This window comes from Petromyzon marinus, chromosome 16 (genome assembly GCF_048934315.1).
Source record: "Petromyzon marinus isolate PM22_M1 ecotype Great Lakes invasive population chromosome 16, UKy_Petmar_22M1.pri1.0, whole genome shotgun sequence".
NCBI lineage: Eukaryota > Metazoa > Chordata > Hyperoartia > Petromyzontiformes > Petromyzontidae > Petromyzon > Petromyzon marinus.
This window is the reverse complement of record NC_133682.1, coordinates 10422268-10446332: the sequence shown is the minus strand read 5'-3', so window position 1 is coordinate 10446332 and position 24065 is coordinate 10422268. Positions and strand designations below refer to the sequence as shown.

The following is a 24065-nucleotide window of genomic DNA, read 5'->3' as shown; positions in this document are numbered from 1 at the left end:
AGCGAGGCGGCGGTTGAAACAACGGAGGTAGGTTTCTTAAATCACCCACCCCTCCCTCCGCCCTCTACCGCCTCTGTCCACGCAGCAGTATAAATGGGTGAGTTTGATTGGCAGATCGCACGTGGTGGGGTAAAGTGTGGGCACTCCCACCACTTACAAGACATCCGGCCGGCGAGCAAGAGATGGCAAAATAACGTGCGGAGGCTGCTCTCGCCAGCAGTGGCGCGAGTGGGCACTTGCAGGGCTGCGCCTTCATCTTTTGCATATGCTCATGCAGTGCACAGGGTGTTACAAAACACGTGGATCGGTTTTTTGTTTCCCCCCACATAAAAAAAAAAAAAACAACCGACTTGCAATTTTGCGTCCCGTGCAAACTAAAGTCAGATCAACTGTTCACCCCTTCATAAACCGATCACGGCTGGCATGACACGCGAGAGAGTGGGTGGCAACCACCACGCCAGGGCGCGATGTTTTTACCCGCCGCACGAGATATCCATTTGAGGCCGAGTCGACCCAGGGGAGGCCCAGGACCGGTTCAAATAATCGTCACCGGCGTTGGCCGTGAGCGGGAATCGAACCCGGGTGGCCAGTGGGTTCATAGCGCGGCGCGTTCACCGCTCCACGACCGCACGCGCAAAGATCCCGTACCTCCGATTAGCAAAGTTGGCTACGTACTGTGTGAAATAGGTTCAACATACGGACACACATCCCCCATACAGCCTTAACAGACTTATGGAAAATGCTGTTAGTGAGCACCTGTGCCCGGTGCGATGTGTTAGACATCGCACCAGGCACCCATTTGAGGCTGAGTCGACTCAGAGGAGGCCCAGGACCAGTTCACATAATCATCGCTGGTGTTGGCCATGAGCAGGAATCGAACTCGGATCGCTGCGTGCTAACCGCCACGCCACCACACGAAGAAAAACAGCACCTAAGAAGGCCGGCACGGCACACAACAGGGCTGGGTGGCCAACAACCACGCCCGGCCACACTACCACACATGCACACGTGCGCACACATGCACACGTGCAATCGGACACAGCAGTGTGAATGCTACAACATACCTAATGGGGGTAAAACGCAAGGAGGCGTTTACGTTGTGGCCGCATCTCTCGGGGGACCCATTATTCGAGAGAGCGGCTCCGCGCCGAGTCTCCCGGTGGGATGTGAAAGCCGAAACAACGGGGGCCCGCGTGCATCCGCCCGCGGCGTGTTAACACGCCGCGAAATACCGCAAACGCCAAACTACGGCGCGTTAAGCTCGCGAATGAAATCACGTACGATCCGACCGCAATACATCTGGGCTGGCAATCTCGCGCTGATGAAGCCGTATGCGAGTGTAACAAGGACGACAACGATAACCCCCCCCCCCCCCCCCGTGTAGCCTTAACAGACTGTTGGGACAAGTGCTGTTAGCGAGCACCTATGAAGGCCGGCACTGGGGCACACGAGGGAGGTGGGTGGCCAGCACCACGCCCGGCCGTCTTTGTCTCCCCAGTGGAGATGTTTACTACACCGCACCAGGTACTCATTTGAGGCTCAGTCGGCCTAGGTGAGGCTCGGGACCGGTTCAGATAATCGCCACTGGTGTTGGCCGTGAACGGGAATTGAACTCGGGTCGCCGGGTTCGTAACGCAGCGCGCTAACCGCTACACTATCGCACATACACACACACACAAAGACCTCCTGCGTAACCTACGCAAGGTCGTGGATAGGGCTGAACGATTTGGGGAAATATCTAATTGCGATTTTTCTGATAGATATTGCGATTAAATTATTTAAATCAAGCTTCGGTTTAATATTCACTGTGTAATAGATTTGAAACATGTAATGGAGCATTACCACATGATACCATCAAAATATGAACTGCTCTCTATATTCTAATGCAAGTGTAGTGACATCGCGGATGTCACTACACTTGCTCTAGAGAGTCACGGCGTGCGGTGTAGTGACATCGCGGGCACCACTCACATGTGGGTGCAGTACCGGCCCTAGAGGGGCTCGGCATGTGATGTAGTGACATCACGGGCACCACTCACATGTGGATGCAGTACCGGCCCTAGAGGGGCTCGGCATGTGATGTAGTGACATCACGGGCACCACTCACATGTGGGTGAAGTACCGGCCCTAGAGGGGCTCGGCATGTGATGTAGTGACATCACGGGCACCACTCACATGTGGGTGCAGTACCGGCCCTAGAGGGGCTCGGCATGTGATGTAGTGACATCACGCGCACCACTCACATGTGGGTGCAGTACCGGCCCTAGAGTCACGGCGTGCGGTGTTCAACAGTGCTGAGTGGCACCACGCTCTGCGTGCAGTGCCGACCCCTACAGGATAGGGTGTGAGAGTGCCGCCCCATAGGAATGGGGTTACTAAGGGCCATGGCACTCTGGTTGACCCCGAAGGACAACACGTGACCGGTAAAGTCTACACAGGGGCCCTAGGTGGGGGCTAGGGGTGGTCACGTGTCAGGGTCGAGAACCTGCTAAAGCAGCGGTCCCCAACCTTTTTGGCACCAGGGACCGGTTTCGTGGAAGACAATTTTTTTCACGGACCGGGGGTGTGGGGGGGGGTCATCATTGGGTCTTTCCCTCCTTTTCAAAGAAGCTCTCCAGCGACGTTTGTGTTTTTACTCATTGTGGCTACTACTAGGGGTTAGAGCTTGTGGGCTTACTCATTGTGGCTACTAGGGGTTAGAGCTTGTGGGCTTACTCATTGTGGCTACTAGGGGTTAGAGCTTGTGGGCTTACTCATTGTGGCTACTAGGGGTTAGAGCTTGTGGGCTTACTCATTGTGGCTACTAGGGGTTAGAGCTTGTGGGCTTACTTATTGTGGCTACTACTAGGGGTTAGAGCTTGTGGGCTTACTCATTGTGGCTACCAGGGGTTAGAGCTTGTGGGCTTACTCATTGTGGCTACCAGGGGTTAGAGCTTGTGGGCTTATTCATTGTGGCTACTAGGGGTTAGAGCTTGTGGGCTTACTCATTGTGGCTACCAGGGGTTAGAGCTTGTGTGCTTACTCATTGTTGATACTAGGGGTTAGAGCTTGTGGGCTTACTCATTGTGGCTACTAGGGGTTAGAGCTTGTGGGCTTACTCATTGTGGCTACTAGGGTTAGAGCTTGTGGGCTTACTCATTGTGGCTACTAGGGGTTAGAGCTTGTGGGCTTACTCATTGTGGCTACTAGGGGTTAAAGCTTGTGGGCTTACTCATTGTGGCTACTAGGGGTTAGAGCTTGTGGGCTTACTCCTTGTGGCTACCAGGGGTTAGAGCTTGTGGGCTTACTCATTGTTGATACTAGGGGTTAGAGCTTGTGGGCTTACTCATTGTGGCTACTAGGGGTTAGAGCTTGTGGGCTTACTCATTGTGGCTGCTAGGGGTTAGAGCTTGTGGGCTTACTCATTGTGGCTACTAGGGGTTATCTTGTGGGCTTACTCATTGTGACTACTAGGGGTTAGAGCTTGTGGGCTTACTCATTGTGACTACTAGGGGTTAGAGCTTGTGGGCTTTATACCAACACTGTGACTGAGACTAGTGCGCAGTGCGGGAAAGAGGCGCGGATGGAAGTGGTGAATAATAAAATAATGGGGGAGGGCCACGCGTGGACTCACCGCTCTCACCTCCTGCTGCTGCTGTGGGGCCTGGTTCCTAACAGGGGACCCCTGGGCTAGAGGATCCTAGAAGGTGGTCGTGGCTAAGGGCACAGAGCCAGCCCTGCCACAGAGGATACAAGCCGGGTCCCCGAGCGGGACCGGCTGCTGTTGTTCATCCTGAAGAATCCACGTTCAACGTCCTACCAGAGTCATCAACACGTGGACCGGGAGCCAGGCCAGGGTCCATAGTAGCCTGGTGTTAAGGGGCAGTTACCCCGTGTGTTGGTTTTAATAAATGTGTTGCCTCCAAGGAGTGCGTCTGCGACTCAAACATCGAACAATCGTTAAGTTAACTAAATAGAGTTATAATAATACAAAAAAAAGCAATTCCAGTAAGAAAGTAATAGGACTTTTCAGGTCGCAAACAATCGCAGCCTTTGCGATTTGCCAATCCCATTGTTTCAAATTGCGATTTCTATTTGAAATCGATTAATCGTTCAGCCCTCGTCTCGGAGCAAGGACTGTTAGCGAGCACCTCTAAAGGCCGGTACGACGAACCAGGGAGTGGTGTGGTCAGCACCACGCCCCACCGGCTGATTCGTAAACATGACAGCTGCTGCTCATTTATCGCCGAGTCATCCGAAAGGAAGACAACCAGTTTACATATCACAAACCACCGATGTTATTCATCGGCGGGAATCAAACTCGGCTCGCGGGGGTTCATCGCGCAGCATGAGACCCAATGCGCCGCCACTGCCCAGTTGCCACCCACGCAAAGACTAAGCTTCCCCTTGCGCAGCTTTCAACAAATCGTTGGAGCGAGTGCAGAGTTTGCGCAGTGGTTGAAGCACCGCGTTACGACTTGAGATTCCCGGCCACTGCCGACGTGAGCGGCGAGCGACATCGGAAATATTCCCGGGCCTTTCCGTAGGTCAGCTCAGCCTCACATGAGTCCCTGATGCCACGTGTAAACATCAGCACACACACACACACATACCCATAACAGCAACTGATCAATCATCAGGCATAGTCAACAAGGGCCTATTGCTCCGACCGTGTGACCTCTCGTGACAGCATTCACAACAACAACAACAACAGCCACAATTCGCTTGCTCCTCGCTGCCGGGCTAGGTGTGCAACCTTGACGCCACGTGAAGTGTAAACGGCTCGCTGCTGGCAGGAGGTCACGGGACAGACCCAGGTGCCACGGGTTGACCTACTCAGATGACCGGCCGATGCACCACCTGTGCTCCCCACTGTGCCACATAAAGACAAATATCCCCCCCCCCCAATGGCCGTTAACAGACTGTTGGGGCGAGTGCTGTTAACGAGCATCAATGAAGGCCGGCCCGGCACACAAAGGGGTGGGTGGCCAGCACCATGCCCAGATGCCTCTGTCTCCCCCAGTGGCGGTGTTCACACACCATGTACTCATTTGAGACCAAGTCGACCTAAGGGAGGCGCAGGACCGGTTGGTTCAGATAATCGTCACTGGAGTTGGCTGCGAGTGGGAATCGAACTCGTGTCGCCAGGTTCGTAGCGCGGCGCGCTAGCCACACAGCACTGCTACTCTCACTGTGCCGCGCGCACACACTCACACGCGTGCACACAAAGACAAAGATCCCCCGAATAGCCTGTAACAGACTATTGGGGCAAGTGCTCTTGGCGAGTAGCACCTATGGAAGGCCGGCACGGAACACAAAGGGGTGGGTGGCCAGCACCGCACCACACGCACACACAGACACACAGACACACTAACACTGACACACTGACACACTGACACACTAACACTGACCCACTGACACACTGACACACACAGACACACACTGACACACACTGACACACACTGACACACTGACACACAGACACACAGACACACATACTGACACACAGACACACTGACACACAGACACAGCGCTCTCACCTGTTACGGAGGTGTTCCTCCAGCTCGCTCCGCTGCATCTCGCCGTCGGGACAGAGGGGACAGCCGACCATCAGCTTGTCCAGCAGGCGTTTCACGAGGAAGCTGGAGGAGGAGCATTCGAAGAGCCGGAACGGCTCCCTGTCCAAGGGGCAGCAGACCTCCAGGTCTTCATCGTCGTCGTCGTCGTCGTCATCATCGGTCCGATTTCCCTCTCCGTTCTCGCCTGGGTGAGGGTTACACGAGTCATTGCGGTTGTCATCGTCGTGATCATCATCGTCGTCGTCGCCGCCGCCGCCGCCATCGTCATCCACGCCTCCGGTTAGTGCGCTCGGCTACTTACGGCGCAAAAGCAGTTCGACGTACATACACACACTATCATCGTCGTCAAATTCGTAGCCGACGAAAATGTAGTCGTCATCATCATTGATGTTAGCGATTCGCGTGAAGTCTGACGTCTTGAGCATCGCTGTCAACAGCTACAGGGAATCACCAATAGCTAACGAGAAGACATCATCATGATCATCATGGAGCTGTTAACGTCATTTATGAAATTCATTTGAATTAGGCAAGACATTATCGTCATCGTCAAAGGAAAAAAATCATCACGCAACTAAGAAAAATCGTCATCATCGAGTGCATATTCCGCTAAATTTTGCTCCAACAGCTGTTCCCCCCGTCTATGATGGCAGCCACACGTGGTCCATCTGCGTGCCACAGCTTTCTCCTCGCACCGTCAGGGGCCCGGTTCCCTCACTCGCGCGTCACCTCTGGCTGCTCCCCCCCCCCCTCCTCGCGTCGGCTCAATGTACGGTTGCATCCCTGGAGCGGAGGATTTTCCTTGTTGCTATCGCGAGCTGCATTCAATTCCTCCACTCATTTCTCAATCGTGAGTTAAGCTTCCATCATCCGTCTATCCAAGCGCTCCTTGACTTTGAATGACCCCGTATATCAAACACGTGTGTGTGTGTATAAGTTGAACGTCTTTCGCACCGTGCGTAGCCAACTGTGCTAATGGGAGGCGCGGGGGAAGGACAACAAACTAAACACAAAAGGCAGTTATAAAGAAATTAGTTTTAGATCTGGATTTAAAGGTGCGTAGCTCCAGTGGCTTCCTAATATCTGAAGGGAGAGCGTTCCAGACGGCCGCAGAAGCGCGTCTGAAAGCGCCGCGCGATGATGCGGTGACCACCGTCTTTGTTTGATGGCGAGCCAAAATCCGCTGCTGTGCGAGGATGGCCGGAATTTGCGTGATGGTTTATGCTCCTTGCCAGGATCAGCAAGGCATTGTGGTTGATTTGTGGAAAGCATGCGGTGACCACACGACAATGAGTTGCTGCGATAACGCGGTTCTTCCACTCGGAAAGACTTTTCGAACAACGCGGAGCGTGCACGGTGATACTGACGTCATAACGCTGACGTCGTAACGCGGTGGACCGCACGGACTACTTTCTTGAGCTGTGCATGTGGTGCAACACGTGGAAGGATAACGTAGGGCGAGCGGCGCGCTACGCTCATCTCAGCTCGTTGTCCCTTAGCCACGGGACGGCTGCAGGCCGATTACGTAGTGCAAACGCCATTCAAATTTGCATTGTTTTTATTTATTTACATATGCCCTGTAATGTACATGCGGTGAGTCCTCGCTGAACGTGGCACTTTCCCAGGAGCGCATCCTCCCACGTTCAAAGAGGGCTCTCGCTGTACGTTGCCGAGTTCACGCCCCCATTTATTTGCCACGACACTTAGAAGGGGGCGCCGAGGTGGCTAGGAGATGTTAACTACCTCGCCTGGTATACAGGAGGTCGTGGGTTCGATCCCAACCCTGACGCCTGCTGCTGTATATTTGGAGTTTGCGTGTCTCTCTCTCTCATCGTCATCACGGTGGCTAGTAGATGTTAACTATCTCGCCTGGTGTGCAGGAGGTCGTGGGTTCGATCCCAACCCTAACGCCTGCTGCTGTATATTTGGAGTTTGCGGTGTCTCTCTCTCTCTCACTCTCTCTCTCTCCGTGGTCGTGTGAATTTTTCTCCGGGTCCTCCGGTTTTTCCCTCCACATTTAGAATCAACGTGTGGCTACTGCTATAAATTTGCCGCATTGGTTGACGATTCTTTGTGATGGTCGCTGCTTAAAAAAGCTACACAACTCAGTGGGGCCTTAGTTGGTCAAGTAATAACACTTGTAAAAATTTTGATCCAAAGCTTTCGTGACTGCAGGGATTCATATTCTTGGTTCTTTCGGTAAAGAATATAATAACACCTGCGTTTCATACTCCTTGGGTCTTTAGGTCAAGTCACGTAAATAGAAAATAATAGATCACGACGTTTCGATCGCAACACGAGCAATCGTCTTCAGGTGAGAGAGAGAGAAAGAGAGAAAGCTGCTGAGACGAGGTCTGAAATAGGCCTGAGATGGGTGCATCAAGGTAGGTGGGTGGAGCTAGCGTCGGTCCAACCACAGAGGCTGGGGCAGTGGACACCCAGCCTGTCGACACAAAGACATCCAACCTAGAAATGAAACTCAGAGAGTCGGTTAACGTCGGTAGAAAGGATGGAAACATCACAGCAAGTTAAGACTTTGACCTGGTTAATCACCTCCTTCCAATGATTGCTCAATTTGTGTTTCAGCTTAGTTTTATGTACTTAAAATGCCAAAATAAAAACTCGCATGTACTTACGCGGAGTGCCCGAGCGTTGCAGTGAGATTTAGCGGAGGCTGCAAGGTGACTTGCTGCGCCGGACAGCGGGAGGGAGGGAGGTCACGCGGGGCCAGAGAACTTGGGAGCTAGGAAATGTCGGGTTAACGAGCGGCTCCGGTGGCAATAGCTGGCAAATCATTGACGACGAAGACGACGACGACGATAAAAAAAACAGACCAAGCCACTAAACCGCGCTGAGTCACATGAACGCAACGCGACAACCTCGAGGGCACTGCCCAGAGCTGCAGCCAGGCTAATGTCTTAACCTGTGTCCCACCAGCCCTCCGTGCTGTCGGCTCCCCGCTCCTACCTCGCGCCTGTTGACTACCTCGCCTGGTATGGAGGAGGCCGTGGGTTCGATCCCGACCCCGATGCCTGCTGTATATTTGGAGTTTACATGTTCTCCCCGTGGTCGTGTGGACTTTGCTCTGGTCCCTCCAGGTTTTCCTCCCGCATTTGGAATCGACATCACGCGTTTTAGCGTATTTTGTTGCCAGACATTTCCACTTGCTGATAAGCTCACTTCGTTGAGCTATCATTTGTGGTGGCCAGGTCGCTTCTGAAAACGAGCTGCTTAGCCCAGTGGGGGCTCACCCGGTTTAACAACAACAACAACAACAATGTAGCTCTGGTTCCAGCCGCAGCGCCCGTGCCCGCCGCTCGCCCGCACAAAGACCCACCGTGGGCGCGGGACGCCCGGACGCGCGCCGCGATCCCGCGCAGGCACTCGCGGCAGTAGGTGTGGCCGCACGGCGTGTCCAGCGGGCCCAGCAGCGGCTCCAGGCACACGCGGCACGTCAGGTCCTCGTCCACCTCCTGCCGGTAGTCGTACGCGTGGCCCTCGGACGGGCCGTGCCGCTGGGCGCACGCCATGCAGAAGTCGGGCGCCTCCCAGAAGCGGGCGCCGGCATCGCCCTCCTCCTCCGCCTCCTCCCCCACGCGGCAGGCGGCCTCCGAGTCGGCGGACTGCAGTGCCTCCAACTTCTTGGCCAGGCAGCTCATCTCTATGGGGGGCTGCTCACCCATGCTGCGCAAGCGAGCGAGCGAGCGAGACGGCAACAAGGGGGGGGGGGAGGAGGAGGACGAGGAGAGGTTTGTGTGTGAGGGCGTGCTGCTGGCCACCCAGCCCCCCCGCACGTGCCGTGCCGGCCTGCAGAGGTGCTGCTCGCGAACAGCACTTGGCCCTAACAGTCCGCCAAGGGGGGATCGTTGTCTTTTTGTGCGTACGTCTGCGGCAGTGCAACGGTTCGCACGCCTCGCTACGAACCCGGCGACCCGGGTTCGATTCCTGCTCACGGTCAACGCCAGTGACGATTCATCTGTAGCCATTCCTGGGCCTCGCCTAGGTCGATTGAGCCTCAAATGGGTACCTGGCGCAGTGTGTGTAAACATCGCCACTGGCGTGGTGCTGCCCACCCCACCCCCTCGCACACCGTGCCGGCCTTCGTAGCTGCTACTCGCCAACAGCGCTTTCCCCCAACAGTCTATTAAGGCTACACGGGTGACCTTTGTCTATGTTTGTCTGCGTGGGAATGAAGACAGCGAGTGGGTGGTGTAGCGGTCAGTTCGATTCCTGGCCATGGCTAACATGATTATCGGTGGTCATTTTGTGAATGCGTCCTAACCCTTCCCCCCACCCCAGGACTGAAGGAGCCGATGCCGAGCGCCAAATATCAGCACTGGAGAGAAAAGAGGTGGCCGGGCGTGGTGCCAGCAGTAGTTGCTCGAACAGCCTGAGAATTTTTCGATTTAAAGCTTTCGTGACTGCAGGGATTCATCTTCTGGGAATGTTATACAGGGGAACTGTATCTTTATGTATCTGTGCCAATCATCAACACCATCATTGTAATGGTCGAGTACTGTAATGTCAGTACAATTGTCATCAATCGTCTCCATCTAGTAAGTAGTCCACAGTATCATCAACATCATCATCATCTCGAATTATTATCATTCAGTATTGTAGGTAAAAGTAACTTTAAAAAGCATCAAACACATGTAAGTTTGTAGTCATGATCGTCGTCATCATCTTAAAACGAAGGTTCTATTGGATCGGCACTTCTCTGCGATGATGACCAACATCATCATTGTCGTCATCAGCAGGCACCAAGTTCGGTCATCATCATCATCATCGTCGTCATCGTCATTATGACACGGCCATTGTGAACCCCATGCCAACCAGCCACCTCCGACACGCAGGTCCACTGTATTTGTATATTTGCGTGCGCGCGCCGCGTTCGTCATTGCATCGCTGCTACCGGATCGGCGGCATTTTTGTGCAAGTCAAGTCTGGCTCAGAGGTTCGTCGCCCTGTTTATTTTGTCATTCATCAGGTGATCTGGACAAATACAAGTATTCAAATGAAAGTGGTGCGTTCGTCGTCCGGGGCAGCGGCGGGATGGCCCCGCGGTGACGGCGTTTTGGCGCTTTTTGATGCATAGCTTTGCGGTTCGATACAAAGCGGCCGCCCCGGTTAATACCGCGGGTGTACGAGCCCAGAGCGCTTCGCGGTGCGAGTTAAACGTCCCGCGATGTCATTCGCAAGGGCAGCCCGCCGTCGTGTGCCGGTGACACGCATCCAAAATTTGCCCCAAAATTTTTTTTACATCCTGCGAATCACGCGATGTAAATATGCATAGCGATCAGCAGCACTGACGTTTGCACTCCGCATTTAGATGCTCATTTAAGGCTGAGCTGATATAGGAGTGGCCCAGAAGGGGTTCACTTGCCGCTGACGTTCTTCATACAAATCCACAAAACAGACTGCACCACCGCTCCCCACCGTGCACAGATGCGCGTGCACGCACGCGTGAAAGCACACGTGGAACGTGCGTGGATGCACGCGCGCGGAAAGGCGAGTTCTGTCACATTTACCGAAAGGCGGGCGAGGCACAGGTGAGAAACGTCTGCCACAGGCACCAGAGGCTAATGCTATTATGGAATCCATTATATAATTGGCAATAGCTTAGCGACTAATTTGTTTGCTAATTCGTTTACTCTCAGAGCCCATCGCAGGACCAGGCCCTCTGGGTGAAGCTCGGGTTAGCCGAAGCCACCGGGGGTTTGTGCGGGGCGCGCTCACAATGCCGCACAGAGTCGGGCGGCTAAACCGCGGCGGGTTGGCACGCCGGTGAGCAGAAGGTGGTGCATCCGCCAGTCATCTCGAGTTAGTCAACCCCTACCACCTGGGTCTGTTCCTTGACCTCCTGCCGGCAAGCCTTCCTTACTTCGCGTGGCCTAAAAGTGCACCGAGCTTGGCACAAGCGCTATGGTGATGTCACCGCCACTAAGTGGACGTTGTTAGTGTGTGTGTGTGTGTGTCCGGATTGCTATGACTTTATTGGCGTTGGGCACGAGTTTGGAGTGCGTCTAACTCTCAGGAGCTTCTTATAATTAAATGCGTGTTGCATAACAATTATTTGCGGGTTCCAGAGAGGCGGAAGCTTAATCCTCCCCTTGGTCCTGACGCTGGGTGTAATGCAGGAATACACGGATCGCCTGCGCGCATTTCAACGATGGCGCGTTATATAACCGCACACACCACGCCGTGCCAATGGCTGCAAATGCCATCTTGATAACGCATTTGTGGACAGCACGCGAGAGTGCGCCAACTGTCGCAACGGATGTCGAGTCGGTACAAGATATACAGGGTTCTTTTGCTCTGTATTGGATTCGTCGAGCTTTTCGCGATATGCGGCGAACCAATTTATACCCAAAATCCACTAAATGCAGTTTGAATTCACTCGTATGCGGCTATGCGGTTGGACGCGGGACCGTTGTGTGTGTACTGTGTGTGTGTGTGCTGTGTGTACTACACGGCAGCCAACTGTCTCGTGCTCTTTCGCTTTGTGTGCGCCCTTATTTTTGGAAAGCATCTACTACTACCACCGCACAAAGCGAGGGAAACCAGTATTTTATTTGAATCATCCCTCGTGGAAGTTTACCTGCACAGCAAGTGCGAGTAATTTTTGTTCTCGTACCCATCATTCCAATGGGAGTTAGTCCATGAGCCTCGTTCCTCGATGACTTAAAAGAGGCAGTTAAAAACATGTTTGCAATAAACCTTGCACAGACAAATCCCACCGTATCCCTCAATAAAATATATCTTTTAACCCCGAATTACAATTCCACGTCGGTCTACATATTGTAGTGAAATAGCGGGCATATTTACTTCATATATTTAGAGAGAGGCAGTCACAGGCAGAGGAAAGAATGGGCTTGGACTTGAACACGGGCAGGGAGTCAAGAGCACAAGATGGCTCGGGAGGGAGTTCAAAGTTCATGGCGTCGCGGTGGCAAGATGTTAACTACCTCGCTTAGTATACAGGTCGTAGATTCAATCCAAAACCTGACGCCTGCATATTTAGAGTTTGCGTGTCTCTCTCCCCATGGTCGCGTGGATTTTTCTCCGGGTCCTCCGGTTGTTCCCTCCAAATATAAAATCAACATCACGCCTTTAAGAGTATATGGCCGTTGCTGTAAATGTCCACACAATAAGCCACTTCATTGGGCTATCATTTGTGGGCAGGTCGCTTCTGAGAAAGAGCTATATAGCTCAGTCGGCCTGACCTGGTAAAATATGTTTTATACATATAAAACTGTTTAGTTTGTCGACAACGAGGCAGCAGAGGAGAATGAGCGACCTCCCACGGCAGTGACCGACTGGAGGCTTCATCTAAAATGTATTATTTATAAATAGAATATTACGCAATACAGAAAGCGTTTATGTCTAGCTTACAAAACAAGTACAGTCTAAACTTACACAACTGCCTTTAAAAAAAAAACTATCTCCAGAATACCTAATTGGAATATGTGACGAAGCCTTTGCCGTTGGCAGCACCAACGTTTTGGAACAGCCCCGCTTCCTCCCTTAACATCGTAAATCTTCCTTCAAAAAATAAATATCCTTAAGCAGATGATTAGTGCCAGATACAGGCAGCCACATTTGCAAGTGCGATTTGTAACTTTTTTAACCTGACCCGCGTATCGATCGTTCAATTTGAATGTGCAACGCAAATGAAGGATCGTGCGTTGATTTGGTGTGGGACTTTTGTTGTTGTTGTTTTGCTGCCTTGCCCCAATTTTGCATTTGGTGTTGAAAAATCAGCAGGGATTTATGTACTTGTGCAATTTATACTTCCGTAATGTATTTATATTGATCGTCTTTTGTTTTGTTTTGCTGTTGTTGACGTAACTTGCTGACCCCCCCCCCCCTCAGCTGCTATTGGGCATCTGTGAAAAAGAGCTTCATAACTCATCAGATTCCTCCAGGATAAATACACATTCTGATTCCCAACTACTGCAGAGAACTCTTAATTCTGCCCAAACAAATATCATATTTGAACGGATACATTGCACAGCTCTCTTGATACAGTTTATAACTGGGACAAATACATCATCATTACCTTTCCATTCATCTTGCAATGTCGGTCCAACATTGGCCTGTGGATGGAACCGTCGGACCAACGTTGTTCCAACATTCAATGTTTACTGAATGTTGGAGGTATGTGACAAGCACGAAATCTACGAAGCAGACTGCTGTGCAATACAATGCATGGCTCTAGATCGGAGTTATTCATTCCAAGGCCCCGCGGGCCACTGGCGGCCACTGGTGGCCACTCGTGCGGCTCGTGACTTGTGGCCCCCGTACAATACACAAATGTGAAAACTCCCCCACCCCCCCCGAATCATCGTGGTGCTGTCAAACCCCAATGGTTTCAAATGTGTGTGGGCCCTCACACAGATGATGTCTTATCGGCGGAAGTGGCCACCCTCTGAAAGTTGGTGAAGAACACTGCCCAAAGACTGATTACGAGTGGCACGCAAACTGATTCATTGTTAATGAGAACCAATTTTTTTATGAGAACCAGTATTGGCGTAGTGATAACCTGGTCCCTGCCATGGAAACATACAGGGGAGGCCCTAAAAATCGGGCACACATAGGATCATCTTATTTTAACACATCGCAAAGGGTTATTTCATTTGCCCTAACACATGTTCAAACTGACTTCCATGAATATTAATGCACGGATGCTTAAATTATCTTAATTTAGGACTTTTTTTAACAGCGTACAGGTGTCATGTTTGAATATTCGTCAATTATGTTTTGACGTCTCAATTAATTTGGGGTTCTTGGTCGAGTTTTGTAAATGATTGCATTTGAGATGACCCCACAGAAAGAATAAGAGAAATAGATATTAATAATAATAGATTTTTTTAAACCTTTAAGAAGAATCAATTTAAATGAAATAACCCTATGTGTCGCCTGACTTTTGGGCCACCCTCAAGGAATTTCAACTAATGGCTTAGAAGCTGTCTCATTGACTGTTTGAGCAGCGACACATTCTTGACGTTATGCAAACTGACGAATACATTTTAATACTCAGGCAAATGATCAATACAAACATGTCAACCGTTTGTGTATTTAACACATAGCCTTTCACAACCAATATCATCCATAATCCAGGTTTTTTTGGGTGAGATCGCGTAAATATATAAATGTGCCGTTAAACCCACCACCACCACCACCACCCGACACAGCCAACTAGTAAGGTTTGTCAAGTAAACAGAACGTGGCCAATTCGTCACCAGTACAGCGCACCGGTGTGTTGGAGAGCCAAGCCACAACATTTACAATCCGAGTACGACGTTTCGCCAGTAATTACAACTAGCTTCATCAGGCGACAGCCAGATTCGTTCGTTAAAATAAGGTCCGAGACGTCGTACTGAGATTGTAAATGTTGTGGCTTGGCTCTCTAACACACACCGGTCTACTGTACTAGTGACGAATTGGTATGTTGTGTTTACGTGACAAACCTTACTAATTGGCTGTGTCGGGTGGTGGAGGGTTTGACGACACATTTATATATTTATGCGATCTAACCCAAAAAAAAACCTGTATTATCGTTTCTATATTCTTTGTTATACATCTTCTACCTCCAGAAGTATAAATTTAGTGAAAATGTAAGTCTGAGTTGCTGTGGTTCAGAGCTGTGGAATTCTTGTCGAGTCTCACTGTGGATTTCATGTTTGGCTAATTTAACACCGTGTCCCTGTGTAACCTTAGTCTGCCTAGATTGACTAAATGAAATCCACAGACTTAAAAATTCCAAATCTTGCTGTCGTCCGCGAGACGGCGACGACGACTCAGACTGAAACGCGTCACGGATTTAACACCGATCTATGTGTGCCATGTAGCGCATTCTTGTGGTTGCCATCGCCGTTCAAACATTTCAGGTGACAAGTACCCAAGTGGCCAGGTGACCACAGGCGCGACGTTTGTAGCCGTCCATCCATCGCTTCTGGAGGCAATTCTCCGCCACTGCCGGAACTTCATCGTCACCTGGTAACGCCACATTTTTCTCGAGAGATAACGCGAGCGTTTTAAACCAATGCCCACAGGTACAAATTCGACTGCAACACAAAGACAAAAATCTCCCCGTACAGTCTTAACGGACCTTCGGGGCAAGTGCCGTTAGGCGAGCTTCCATGAAGGCCGGCACGGCACACGAGGGGGGGGGGTGGGTGGGTGGCCAACACCACGCCCGACCGCCTTCGTCTCCCTAGTGGTCGACGTTTACGCATCGCGCGAGGTACTCGTTTGAGGCCGAGTCGTCCCAGGGGAGGCCAGTGACCGGTTCAGATAATCGTCACTGTGCGTGCATGTTCAACTTCTTTAGCGCCGTACATAGCCAACCGTGCTAATCGGAGTGTGCGGGGGAAGGCCACCGGTGTTGGCCGTGAGCGGGAATCGAACTTTCGTGGCCAGGTTCGTCGTGGCGCAGCGCGCGAGACGCCGCACCGTCACTCCCCGGTGAAGCACACGCCACCGCGGGCAAACGTGCGTGTCATCTGTGGCGCAAGGGAAAGAGTTGCGTGGCTCATCGCTGTCTTTTGAAACGTACCGGAGGGCCCGCAAAAGATAGGCCGCATGTCGTGGTCTCCGATGCTGCCGTGTGTCTATTTCATATTCCAGCCCTGCTTTACGTCAAATGACGAGGCGGAGGAATGTCCTTCCATAACTCTCACAGGAAGATGAGAAGCACCAACCGAAATGAACGAATTGGCCCCCGAAGTGGGCATCACAGAGCTACGATACCCGGTACCGCACGACCGGGGGTCCATAGGTCTCTTCAATGGCCTCTTCAACTCTTACAAAGCACGAAATATTTCATCAGCCCCCAAAGAGAAGCAAGTTAATGGCGGAGCAGTGCCGCCTCAGCTGGGGAGTTTCTGTGTGTGTTGTGAGAGTTTCTTATTTGTGAACAATGCAATTAAACTACATATATGTGTATGTAGAAAAAAAATCCTTCAGCAAGAATATGCTTATTGGAACTAAGCGCAGTAATTTTAAGAATGCATTTGATATATGGTATGTAACAGGCTTCAAACGAAGTTAAACAGCTCTTAGAATCCCCCGTCAAAATTAAGTAATTTTAAATACATCTTTCAAGTCTTCCAATTTACTGACGGATGAATTCACCTTGCACGTGCTGGATCTTGTCTGATCTCTCCGCAGGCAAAGCATAATTGAGCCTGGTTAATACTCGAGATGGGCGACTACCAGAGATTGTCAGATGCTGTGAAGCAGGAGGCGTGGGCTTGTGAAAGGGCCAGGCACGAGTTACAGCATTGACGTTCACTCCCTCGCACATGCGGATTTTCTACGGGATCCCCCGGGCATCCTCCCACACGAGGCCAAAGACTCACGGAATTGGTCGAACATTCCATCAATGACGGAGACCCTCCTGACAAAATTTATGATGACTCGGCGATGCTTTCCTGGTTAAGTAATTCACTGTTGTTGCCAGCTGTCATTATTGTATTGGCGTAAAATATTTATTCACCCGCTTCCTTACCTTTGCTAAACTTTTCACTCCTTATTCTTAGTTTTTTCGGTAAAGTCACGTTGAAGAGAAACAACAAAATAACAAAATATATATAAAACAATAAAAAATTCTCACGACGTTTCGACCATAACTCAAACGGTCATCATCAGGTGTGTCGTGAGAATTTTTTATTGTTTTATATATATTTTGTTATTTTGTTGTTTCTCTTCAACGTGACTTTACCGAAAAAACTAAGAATATGAATTACTGCAGTCACGAAAGCTTTAAATCAAAATTTTCACTCCTTATCGGGATTTTGTATCGTTCGCTGTTGTAATCTTCTGACCCCCCCCCGTGAAAAAAGAGCTTTACAGCTCATCGGATTCCTCCAGTATATAAAGATATTCAGAATCTGACTCGTGGTGGTAGTCACCTGTGCAGAGCCTGATGTTGAAACACGGCCACGTGTCTCCTTGGGCAACAGGTGTCGCACACAACAAGTCACAGAAACGAACCCCATGCAACCTCACAAGGCCTTTGTTCGCAATGTAAACAGCTTCAACTCGAATGCTACACATGGAACGCTGAGCACACAAAGACAAAGATCCCCCGTGCAGCCTCAGACTGTTGCGACAAGTGCTGTTAGCAGGGTAGCCCCTATGAAGTCCGGAATGGGGGTGTGGGTGGCCAGCACCACGCACGGCCGTCTTTGTCTGTCCAATGGTGATGTTTACACACTGCATCAGGTACTCATTTGAGGCTGAGTCAACAGCACACACACACACAGAGGAGGAGCTGGACTCTCACAAACACACAAACTCGCCAGCTGAGGAGCCTTCTGGGGGCACTGCTAAGCTATTTACTTGCTTCTCTTTGGAGGCTGATTAAATAATTCTTGTTTTGTAAGGGTTTAACGACAACACGAAACTATTAAACTAGTTGTAATAATCTCTCGATATTTTGTATGCGTATACCATCATCAGCAGCCATGATCAATCAACTGCTGGATGAAGGCCACCCCATGCCGTCTGGCAAGTGTTAACTACCTCGCCTGGTATACAGGAGGTTGTGGGTTCCAGCCTGACCCCTGCTGTATATTTGGAGTTTGCGTGTCTCTCTCCTCGTGGTCACGTGGGTTTTTCCTCCGGGTCCTCCGGTTTTTCCCTCCACATTTAGAGTCAACGTGTTCAGAGTCTTTGGCTGCTGCTGTACATTTCCACTATCATTTGTGACCAGGTAGCTTCTGAAAACGAGCAATATAGCTTAGTGGGCCTTACCTGGCAAAAAAAACTGTTAAGATATCGCGTTCCATTCAAGTTACGAAAGGCCGAGGATCAAACTCAGGAAATCGTGGGTTCATAGTCCAGTGTGCGAATTCCAGTACTGTGCCGAACCCACTGCACACCTAACAGAGAGTAAGAGGGCCCTAAAAACAGTAGAGTGTTGACCTACTTGGAGTGAACTGAAAGTGGGGAAAAAACCTGAAAGTTGTCCAGAAACACTTCACGTGGACCTAAATACAGCACCAACTCTAATGATATTCAAAACTCTACAACGGCTCTTGTTGACCTTTAGTCGAGCTTGAGTAAGATTACCTTTTGCAAAGGAAGACCTTGTTTTGCATTATATTAATGGACCTTATGTGGAAACTGTTGTTTTTTTAATGCAAGTTAAACGTATAGGAATAGGTTTTACCCTTTTAACTGGCACGAAAACTGACACCTTTATTCAAGGCATCATGTTTGCAATAACCACAACACAAGCAGTCAAAATGCAAACAAAAAGACAACTCTGATAATAATATTGGCACTGTCCGTGAATTTGATTGGTTCCACACCCGAGACAGCTTTCTTTAGAGCCTAGTCTCCACTGGTGTTGATGCCTTGAATAAAGGTGTCAGTTTTTGTGCCAGTTAAAAGGGTAAAACCTATTCCTATATCTTGTTACTGGCAAAGGAGGTCTCGTAAAGTTAAACGTAGTTGAGGAAAAAAAAGAACTTGAGATTTGGGATTCTGGCAGTGACGATGACATGTGGCAATCTATTCTTGTGAATGATGTCACACGGTGACTTTAATTAAGTCCACAACGAGAAGCACCTTGAAAGACCTTGCGAAAAATACTGTACAGTTCTGCGTTCCCACACAAAACCATGAACACGGAACTTAATTTGTGTTAATGTAACTTTGATAATTTCCCACACACACCAATCAACTTCTGGATGAATGCTACCTCCCGCCATGGTTCAGATATAACAACACTAATACTCAAATAACAAAAAAAATCCTTATTTTAATTTCGCACAGAAACCACGAATAATAATACGGTAATGTTGATCGACTTTGCTCACTTCCCACTAAAGCCAGTAATAATACCAATAACCACAATACTCGTTGGTTCTTTCGGTAAAGTCACGTAGTTAGAAATGAATTAAAGCAAATCACGACGTTCCGATCGCAACACAATGCTAATCGTCATCAGGTGGGCCAACTACAGCAAGGAACAACTGCTGAAGAAGGCGAGAGAGCTGCAGCCTTCTTCAGCAGTTGTTTCTTGATGCAATTGTCCCACCTGATGACGATTGCTCGTGTTGCGATCGAAACGTCGTGATTTGCTTTATTTTTTTTTATTTCGACCTACGTGACTTCAACGAAAGAAACACAGATTATGGATTCCTGCAGTCACGAAAGCTTCAAATGAAGACTGAACCACAATACTGTAATACACTACAGTACGGTGATCATTTCCTTGACAGTATTTACAGAGGAAAGGCCACAAATCTCAAGGCCGTGCATCTCAGCAGGGGGGGCGGGGGGGAGAGAGTCTGGGCCAATGTCCTTTCGTGAGCTTGGCTTCGTGTGGGATGGAAACGGGGGGGCGGGGTGGAGGGGAGACCCTCGGGAAACCCACGCATATGAAAGGGGAACAAGACTCCAAAGCTGTGGATCCGAATCTCGCTAAATTGATGCAGGAATTTCACTTCCGTACAAACACTAAATAAACTAAAACCATAAAACATGGTATTTTACCGGGCAAGGCCCGCTGAACTATATATATATATTTTTAAGAAGCGATCTGATCACCACAAATGATTGCTCAAATAAGTGGCTTATCACGTGGAAATGCATAGCAGACAAATTATTTGAATGCACGTTGATTTTAAATGTGGTGGGGAAAACTGAAGAAGCCGGAGAAAAATTCACGCGACCACGGGAAGAGGGAGAGAGACACGCAAACTCCAAATATACAGCAGGCGTCAGGGTCAGGATCGAACCCACGACCTCCTGTATACCAGGCGAGGTAGTTAACATCTCCTAGCCACCGTGATGATGATGAGAGACACGCAAACTGCAAATATACAGCAGGTGTCAGGGTCAGGATCGAACCCACGATCTCCTGCATACCAGACGAGGTAGTTAACATCTCCTAGCCACCGTGATGATGATGACAGAGAGAGAGAGACACGCAAACTCCAAATACACAGCAGCAGGCGTCAGGGTCGGGATCGAACCCACGACCTCCTGCACACCAGGCAAGGTAGTTAACATCTCCTAGCCACCGTGATGATGATGAGAGACACGCAAACTCCAAATATACAGCAGGCGTCAGAGTCGGGATCGAACCCACGACCTCTTGCACACCAGGCGAGGTAGTTAACATCTCCTAGCCACCGTGATGATGATGAGAGACACGCAAACTCCAAATATACAGCAGGCGTCAGAGTCGGGATCGAACCCACGACCTCTTGCACACCAGGCAAGGTAGTTAACATCTCCTAGCCACCGTGATGATGATGAGAGACACGCAAACTCCAAATATACAGCAGGCGTCAGAGTCGGGATCGAACCCACGACCTCTTGCACACCAGGCGAGGTAGTTAACATCTCCTAGCCACCGTGATGATGATGAGAGACACGCAAACTCCAAATATACAGCAGGCGTCAGAGTCGGGATCGAACCCACGACCTCTTGCACTCCAGGCGAGGTAGTTAACATCTCCTAGCCACCGTGATGATGATGAGAGACACGCAAACTCCAAATATACAGCAGGCGTCAGAGTCGGGATCGAACCCACGACCTCTTGCACACCAGGCGAGGTAGTTAACATCTCATAGGCACCGTGGTGCCCTAACTCTGATACTGACCTGTGCAGGTCAATGCACTCACTGCACCGTATGGAGTCCACGCCACTGTAAAAACGTGTTTTCTGCTCACTGTTCCGACTTACAGACCTTCAATAAAGCTTGCACCAGGAAGTCCACAGTATAGTTAGTACACATTCTATCGCATGACATTGAAACATATCCATTTATAAACCTCACTTTAGCACAATTACCATGCTGTAATTAATTAGGTGTACAGTATAGGGTATTGTACTTAAGAACTAATCCAGTTGGCCGTGGAAATGTTATTTTTTCTTTTCACTCACTGATATTTAAAAAAAAAATCCTGTTAATCTTTTACTCAATGTGTTACTGTACACACACAAAGACAAAGATCCCCCGTGTAGTCTTAACAGACTGTTGGGGCAAGTGCTGTTAGCCGTCACTGTGGCACACGGGGGGGGGGGGGGTGAGTGACCAGCACCACGCCCGACCACCTTTGTCTCCCCAGTGGCGACGTTTACAGAGCTCACTAATCACACAGATTCACACAGAGAGAGAGAGAGGCGTGCACGACAGATGAAAGTTGTGAGAAGCGAATGAGCTGTGAAGAAGATCTCTGTGACAGATGTCCAAAGGACTTCCGGCTGACCAGCTACAATAAAACTCAGTGGGACAGAGAGGCAAACACGAAGAGTTGGCATTCAGACAAGCCACACACACATAAGACACGTGAGACGCACAGGACGAGATGTCCAGAGACACTCACAATATGAAACAGATACCGTAAATGGCAGACAAAAGACACAGGCACGTAGCGAGACACGGGAGACACAATGCCCAGCGAAAATCTGAGAGACAAGACACACACACACACTACGGATAGACGCAAATAGAGAGAGAGAGAGACGCATCTGGTCCAACACCACGTGAGACTGGGCTCTAAGAAAAGTTGTCTCGGATGTGGACCAATCAATTTCAAGGACAATGCCAATACATGATCAGTGTTGTCTTTTTGTTTGCATTTTGACCGCAGGTTTTGTGGTTAATGCAAACATGATCCCTTGTAAAACAAAACGGTATCGGCTTTGTTGCCAGATAAAAGGGTAAAGAAAAAACTATTATGGAAAGTGATGATCACAAACAAGGAGACAGAGACACGGAGCAACACCCAGGGACACACAGATGGGGGGACATGCAATGACACACACACACAGAGAGAGGCAGATGGACAAACACAATGGGGTTATAGTGACAGAACGCCATTGCCAAAAACGAAACCGGTACAGAGACAGACAGAGGGGACAGACACGGGTGAGACAATCACAGACACAGAAAGTGAGATGGAGAGAGGCAGAGACACGGCGAGACGTCCCCGACAGGAAAACAAAACACCGTACGAAGACGGACTACAGATAACGTCTGGGGATCACTGCAAGTGGAGGCCATCATCATCATCATCTCTGTACGTGTCAACAACAAAGGCGTGTGGGATGGACGTCCACTCACGCTATGCAAGTACACACACACACGTGTCTGTGTGTCTGTCTCACGTACACAAACACGCAGACAGCACGGGAGTAGCATTACAACAGCGTCGTAGTAGGAGTAGCAGTGTGGTCATGCTGCTGTTCACCCACCACCCACCACCATCCACCACTACCACCACACATCCACCACCACCCCACACATCCACCACCACCCCACACATCCACCACCACCCCACACATCCACCACTACCACCACACATCCACCACCACCCCACCACCCCCCCACCACCACCACCCCCCACCACCACCACCCCACCACAACCACCACCACCACCCCCCCCCACCACCACCACCACCACCCACCACCACCCCCCACCACCCCCCATCAAGCACCACCACCCCCCACCACCACCCCCCATCACCACCCCCACCACCACCCCCCACACCCACCACCACCCCCCACAACCACCACCACCCCCCACAACCACAACCACCCCCCACAACCACGCATCGATATGCCGTGCCGGCCTTCACAGGCGCTGCTGCTGCTGCTGCTGCTCGGCACTTGCCCCGCAAGCGACGGCGAGGCTACACGGGGATCTTTGTCTTTGTTTACACACAGCAGTGGCGTGCACGGACACGCACGCGTCTCGTGCAGAGATGGTTGCTTAGTTAGTAAGTTAGTTAGTAAGTTAGTTGGTAAGTTAGTAAGTTAGTTAGTAAGCAACAGCAACAACATCAGCAGCAACAACAACAATACAAGCCACAGAAGCAGCAGCAACAACAGCAGCAGCAGCAACAACAACAACAGCTCACCTTGTCGAGACAGCGAAGCAAGTCAGTCAGCCCGTTGAGGAGCTATCCCTGCCACCACCGTCACCACCACCGTCACAGGCCGCACGGAGTGGCCGCACGGAGTGGCCGCACGAGGCCCGCCCCGTCAGACGTCCACGGCGTGGCGTGGCGGGGGCCCACGAATTCCGTGGCTTCGCTCACGAGAGGCCAACACACAAGGCCCGGAGCAGCCTCCCTGGACGACGACGACGACGTCGTTGTCGTTGTTGTCGTTCCGCTGCCTTGAAGAGGGCGGGGGGGAGCTGTGTGGGTAGGTGTCGGGAGGTGGGTGGGTGGGTGGAAGTGGGTGGGTGGAAGTGGGCGGGCTCTACCTTCCGCAACCAGGTGAGGGCGGAACGTCGTCACTCGGCCACCCTCCTTCCTCTCCCCAGGCGAGCAGCCCGCCCCTCCCGGCGTGTCACCTGCACCACCCCCACCACCCCCACCCCCACCACCACCCCCACCACCCCCACCACCCCCACCACCACCACCACCCCCACCACCACCACCCCACCACCACCCCCACCACCACCACCCCCACCACCACCACCACCCCCTCCCTGCCTCCTCCTCCCCGCATCGCTGATCGTCGCCGGCAACTTAC

At 50.8% G+C, this 24065-nt stretch overlaps 1 protein-coding gene across 1 annotated transcript in view; it reads right to left on the bottom strand.

Annotated features, from left to right (window-relative positions):
* LOC116942837 (ligand of Numb protein X 2-like) overlaps positions 1 to 23796 on the bottom strand; it is a 77815-nt gene extending 54019 nt beyond the window's left edge. Inside the window, exons 1-3 of the mRNA XM_032955189.2 lie at positions 23444 to 23796; positions 8893 to 9239; positions 5520 to 5742 (exon numbers count right to left, since the gene is read on the bottom strand). Coding sequence (XP_032811080.1) covers positions 5520 to 5742; positions 8893 to 9238 — 569 coding nt within the window. The 5' untranslated portion in view covers position 9239; positions 23444 to 23796. The remainder of the gene's footprint in view (positions 1 to 5519; positions 5743 to 8892; positions 9240 to 23443) is intronic.
* Positions 23797 to 24065: the final 269 nt, after the last annotated feature.